Genomic DNA, 6,385 nt, shown 5'->3' with positions numbered 1-6,385 from the left:
TAAAAATCTGTCGAATTTTGGTTTAAATTAACCAGAAAAATTGCCGTAAAAAAAAGACCATTTCAGTTAAGACTATGCGAATAAATATTCCAGCGCTGTATAATTGTTTAATTTGTATAAGTTGTAATATGTACGGCCAGTCTTTTTAACAGGCCCCTTCATCAAATCAGTATTTTTGTGAAATTCTTTTAATTTCCCCAAGCCCTTTTCTGTGCAAAATGCATTTACCTTATGTGTGCTATATTGGAGTTATCTATTCCATTTATATAGTTTCTGATGCACAAAAATGCAAAACAGGTAATTATTTGCTTGCAGCACACTTTGGTGCCAATTGCACTGCTGGGTAGATTCGTACTGGCCATTTGATATCTTGTTTAAAATTGTGTATTTCGAAGTTACATCTGTACAATCCAGTAGAGAATACACCTGTTGTCATTGATGTTTTTGAGGGTTGCAATTCACAGGTGCCTACCTTTCCACTCTTTTGCAGCATCCCCTATCATTTTTTTCTATTTTTGAACTGCTAATTCACTTATTTGTCGTATGGTGTATGCTAACATTGTTGCTGCGTGCAGGCATTTAAGTTTTTACATGGTACTGCTTCTGCATAACCTCTCTTCTTCCTCCATTGAAATGAAACTAAAAACTGCTGACCATTCATTGTCATGTTTGTATTTCTTAATTGGTCATTCATTCATTCTAGCATGGTAACATCGTTTTCTATTGTATGTTGAGGCCTTAAACCTATGCTTCCTCAAGTTATCAGAAACCTAGACTGGATTGCTGTTGGAAAACCTTAAAACTAGTTGGGAAGGGATGTATTGGGCTAACTAAACAGGTCAAAATATCCAGTTGAGAACGGATAGTTTGGGCTAAGTAAACTCGTAAAATGGTCCTTATGGGTCTCATATACTCGTAGAAAGCATGCCATTTTATTGAATGGCCCTTTTATCACCATGGTGAAAACAAATTTAGGATTGGGCCCTAGTTAAGTTATATCAGAAACATTTTTAGGCTGGATTTGTTCATGGTAGATTCGTATTGGAAAACCTGATAACAAATTTAGGATTGGACCCTACTTCCTCAAGTTATATCAGAAACACTTTTAGACTGGATTTGTTCATGGCAGATGCATATTGGAAAACCTTACAACTAGTTGGGAAGGGATGTATTGGTCTGACTAAACTGGTCAAAATCTAGTTGAGAAGGGATAATTTGGGCGAAGGAAACTGGTCAGTAGTTCCTCATGGGTCCTATATACTTCGAGAAAGCATGTCATTGTATTTAATGGCCCTTTTATCACCTTGATGAAACCACAGTTAGGAATGGACCCTATATTTATAAGGATGATGGAAGTGCTTTTAAAGGGTGCTTCTGCTGTCTTGAGGTTAACTCTCAAATTTGAGATCTCTTCTCCCTATGCATATGCATGTTTATTAGACATAGTTGCCCTTTCAGGCTCAAAACAGCTTAATATTAAGTTAATGTGATTTTTTTTGGTTGGTATTCAAGCTTCCGTGATCCATAATGAATTAAGCAAAGTCTTTCGGTAGAAATCATATAAGAGAATTTTTGGCCGATGCGTTTCGAACCAACAAATGTGATTCATCATCAGGACCAGATGATGAGGCAGACCATAACAAGTTTCGAACCAACAAGTGTGGTTCATAATCAGGTCCAGATGAAGAGGCAGACCATGACAAAGACTTAAATAGAGAGCAATGTAGAAATAATTTCAAGTAACGGCTATATTTGAACAATAATATTTAAATTATAATGTCAATTTATTAATATATTAAAAACAAATATTATTAAGTAACAGCGATATTAAACTGGTAGTTTTTGAAAAATAATATTTAAATAATGATATGAGTTTATTAATCTATTAAAAATATTAATAATAAATGGTTAGTTTTTGAAAAATAATATTTAAATCATAGAACGAGAATGAATAATTTTATTTTGTTTTGTTTAGAATTTTAATTTATGAATCATAGAACGAGAATGAATAATTTTATTTTGTTTTGTTTAGAATTTTAATTTTAATTTTTTTTAATGGAATGGAGTAATTTTTATTTTGAGCTCATCATTATCATTTTTATTGTTATTAAAGTTAGTCTTTCGTATAAATATATTACAACATTACTATTATATTAAATTCTTAATGTGAATAATTTTAACTTGGTAGGTTTAAAATCTCCAATATTTTCTTTTTTAATTCAACTAATTAAAATCAATTCTAATAAATGTAATTCTTAAATATATTATAAATTTTAAATGGTTTATTAAATTGGTTTATTTATATATTCGTAATGATTTTTTATTTTATTTTTTTATTTTTAAAGAATTTAGAAATAATTTAAATTAAAATTTTAAATAAAAAAATATCAATTTTCAATATTATTTACTAAATGTAAATATTTTGTATATTTATTAAATTATTATAATTTTTTTAAATATTTTTATTATATTTATTTAAAAACAATTTAAATGAAAAACTTAATTATATATATGGATATGAATGTTTTTATTTTGAAAATGTTTTTTGAATTTTAATTTAATTACGAATAATTATTAAGTGGATGTTTTTTTTTGTAAGCTAAGATGGAACCATTTATATTAGAACAAGTTAAAGTCAGTACATACATATGATGGTCTCAACTCGCTCCGAAGGGAAACCAGGTTTGTTGGCCATCTGAAGTTTTTAATAGCCATCCAAAAACAAAATTTGCTGAGTCTGTTTGTCCATGCTATATATACCAACTATTCAAAGAAACTAACACTGTTTGCTAACTGCATTATAAAAGATAACAGAGGGTAGCATGCTGTTCAGCTTCCTAACTAAGGAGATAATAGACATATCTTGAAAAATCATTCTTCCATTGCGCTCGACTGGTGCTCCTCCTCTTTTGCTTCCTGAGTGAGCTTCTTTAGCTGCTGCTGTATCTCGTCAAGCTTGCCATCCTGCATCATAAGGGTTATCTGAAGGTTGTTTATCTCTTTCTTTAGATTTGGAATTCCTTGGGCCAGTTCAGCCATCTGCATGGCCACCTGTTTGTACAGGGACATACGTCCTCTGGTGTTTCCAGGGTCTGGCAACAGATATTCCCAGTGCTCCATCTCGGATTCTGACTGGTCCTGGGTCGCCGCCTCCTCCAAATGCTGAATTATCCTCCTAATATCTGCATGCGTGTCTTTACTGTATGCCCTCTCTGCATACTGCACCTGGTGTTTCATCGTTTTCCTTCCACGTTTGGTTCCTGCTGTTTTGGTGCGTCCCTGTTCCTGGTGACCGGCTTGCCAACGTCCTCTTCTCCCTCTGTGGCCCCTTCCTCGTCCTGCTCCGCCTACATTGTATTTCCTTGCTCTGCTTCCCTGTCCTATTTCGCTGGCGGGTGATCTCGTGTCTACATCCTCTTCTCGGCCTCTGAGTTTCTTGTCTCTTATTTCCACCTTTGCTGATCGTGTTTCTTCCATAATTTTCCCTTTACCTCTTTCGCTTTTCCTTATCTGTGGTTGACTGTCCCGTTCCAGGTCGTATATCTCCTCCATGTTTGCCCGGGTCTGTTCCTCTCCCTCCCAGTGATCCAGCTTAATGCCTTCAAATCGCGAAGGTCTTCCTCCCCTGCTCTCAAACATTACAGTCCTCTTCATTCCATCCTCTATTCTCTTACACTGGATTTTCCTTAACCCAGGAGGTCGACCCTGTGCGATTCCTCCTGCTCCGGTTATCACCTTTTCCTTCCTGCCTCCGCTCACCTCGAGGACGCTCCTTTCTTGCTTGCCCTTATGCCTCCACCCGTATCCATTCCCTCTCACCTGCCGACCTCTTTTGTGCTGCTGCACCGTCTTTCTCTGCCGCCTGCACTCGCCATAATAGCCCACTCCTCCTCGGCTTTCCCTTGTGCGACCTGGTCCTTGTCCCATCACCGTTTCGCCGTCACCTCCACCACCTCTGAGCTTAAGATTATCCTTCCTGCTGCAATTTAAAATGATGCGCAGTCTACCTAACATACAATCCACCTGCCGCGATCTCTTGATGCAAGGTGGCTCATAATTGTCGCCCCTCGTCCTTTTACTGCCTTCCCATCTCACCGCATTAACCACCCTGATCGGGGGTCCTTTACCCTTCTCTTTATTGCTTCGTGGATTCATTTCTATCCTGAGTGATTATTAGGTTGAGAGTTTCCCATCCAGGTTTGTTCATGACTGTTGGCCAAATGCTATCCACTTTACCTTCTTTGCATCCCCAATTTGCCAGAAAGTCTGCTGCTTTGTTTCCTTCTCTCTTTATATGACTAATAATTTTATATTCAATACGCTTTAGGATGATAGCCATGTCTTGAATTAACCCTGCCGTCCTCCAGCTCTTGGCCACCTGTTCCCAGTCTTTCCCATTGTCAAGTTTCCTGAGCATTCCAGTTACTATCTGCGAGTCTCCTTCAATCTCCAGGTTCCTGTATCCATTTCTTATTGCTATTTTAATACCTTGGTATGCGGCCATCATTTCTGCTTCATTGTTGGTCATTATGCCTCCTTTGTCTGCGTACACCCATCTGGTGCGACCCATACTGTCTCTAAAGATGCCCCCAAAGCCTGCAAGTCCTGGGTTTCCTTTTGAAGCCCCGTCGAAGTTCAATTTAATGAAGTTTTCCCTTGGATATTTGAACTGTGCCTGGCTCTATGTCTACGCTCTTTGGTGTCTTTCCTTTCGGGGATAGATCATGTTATATTCTATATTGAATCTGGCTAAGATTCTTTTCTCCTCCGGATTTGTGTTCCATTCCTCCTCCTAGTTCTCAGCCAGAATGGTTTCTCTGATTGCTCTTTGAATTTTTTCCCAAATCTTCCCTGGTGGATTATTTTTATCCCGAAATATCCGTTGATTTATTTTTTTCCACAGAAACCATATAACGAATCCTACAGCTAAGCTCCATATTCTCCTTACTATGGAACATGAAAATTGGCCGTTTCCCCAGTGGAATATGGTCTGCTTTATATCATTCGGATCTCTGTTAGATTTTCCAAAGAGGTTCCTTACCTCATCCCATTGGAGCTGGGCATAAGGACAGGAGTTCATGAGATGCTCCTGGGTCTCGTTCTCTTGTTTACAAAGGCTGCATCTGGGAGGACCTTGAAAACCTCTTTTCTGCAGCTTGTCCCACATCAGGATTCTCCCTTTCCCTACTAACCAAGCAAAAATTGTTACTTTCGGCCACCATTTATTCCTCCATATTTGTTTCCAGTCTATGTCTTCCTGTTCTCCTTCTTGCCGAGTGGCTAAATAATAGGCTTCCTTGACAGTAAAGGTCCCTTTTGTAGATTTTCCCCATCTGAGTATGTCTGGTCCCGTGCTGTTTTTGATTCTTCTTACATCCATCTCTTTTGTTAGTATCTCTTTTTGAACTTCATCAATATTTTCGTCCCATTCTTCAGGCTTTCTCCAGATCCGCCAAGTTTCATCTGACTCTTCTTCTTTCCAGTAATCTTTAACCAGCTTTAATCCCATCATTGTTGCCTTCTGGTAAGTGTTTTGTATGTTTTGAATATCAGCCATTCTGTCCCTTTGTTGCCATGCCTCCTCCCAGAATTGAGCTATACTTCCGTTCCTGATTTCCCAGAAGGCAAATTTGTTTATGAGTTCTCTGTTTTGGCTTGCTAGGTCCCAGATTGAGGATCCTTTTGGAACTTCTTCCACTCTAAGGATACCTTCTGTTGTTGAGGGCATGCTATATTTTTGAGTCCATATTTGTTTCCATATATCCTTTCCTCCTCTCATCCACCTCCACCATAGTTTTGCCCCCAGGACTTGATTTAGAATTCCAGGGTCCCTGAGGCCCAATCCTCCTTTTTCTTTTTGTTTCGATATGCCTTTCCACGACACTAGGGCCCATTTCTTTTCCTGTTTGGGTCCTCCCCATAGGAATTTTCCAAAAATTTCCTTCATTTTAGCGCAAGCTCCTTTAGGGGTTGCCATCACCGATAGAGGGTAAATTGGGATGGCCTGGAGAATTGATTTTAAGAGTACCAATCTTCCTGCTATATTTAGCGATTGGAAGGACCAGTTTTCTAGTCTTCTCTTAAGTTTGTCAATAATTTGAAACCAATTTGATACTCTTGTAGGGTTTAGAGCTAGTTGGTTCCCCAGATATTTTGTTGGAAACTCTCCAGTTCTAAAGCCCAAAGTTCTGGTCAAGTGAGATTTTATCAGTTCTGGGGTGTTGAAGATGAAAGTGCATGACTTTTCTTTATTGATTTCCATCCCTGATGCTTCCATGAACAGATCCAAGATCTTTTTCACTCGTTTTACTTCCTTTAGTGATACCTCACAGAATAACATGATATCGTCTACAAACTGCTGGTGGGTGATAGGCATGTTGTTTCC

General features: G+C 38.1%; 1 protein-coding gene across 1 annotated transcript; it reads right to left on the bottom strand.

Annotated features, from left to right (window-relative positions):
• Positions 1-4,135: 4,135 nt before the first annotated feature.
• Positions 4,136-4,570, bottom strand: LOC149172063 (uncharacterized). Its single transcript, XM_089426189.1, has one exon. It carries the CDS (start codon positions 4,568-4,570, stop codon positions 4,136-4,138), a length of 435 nt encoding a protein of 144 aa, XP_089282315.1.
• Between the last annotated feature and the right edge of the window lie 1,815 nt (positions 4,571-6,385).

The sequence above is a fragment of the Pinus tabuliformis genome, chromosome 4_2, assembly GCF_031772625.1.
Source record: "Pinus tabuliformis cultivar Carrire ecotype Pingquan chromosome 4_2, CPIR1, whole genome shotgun sequence".
NCBI lineage: Eukaryota > Viridiplantae > Streptophyta > Pinopsida > Pinales > Pinaceae > Pinus > Pinus tabuliformis.
This window is presented reverse-complemented; position numbering and strand designations above follow the sequence as displayed.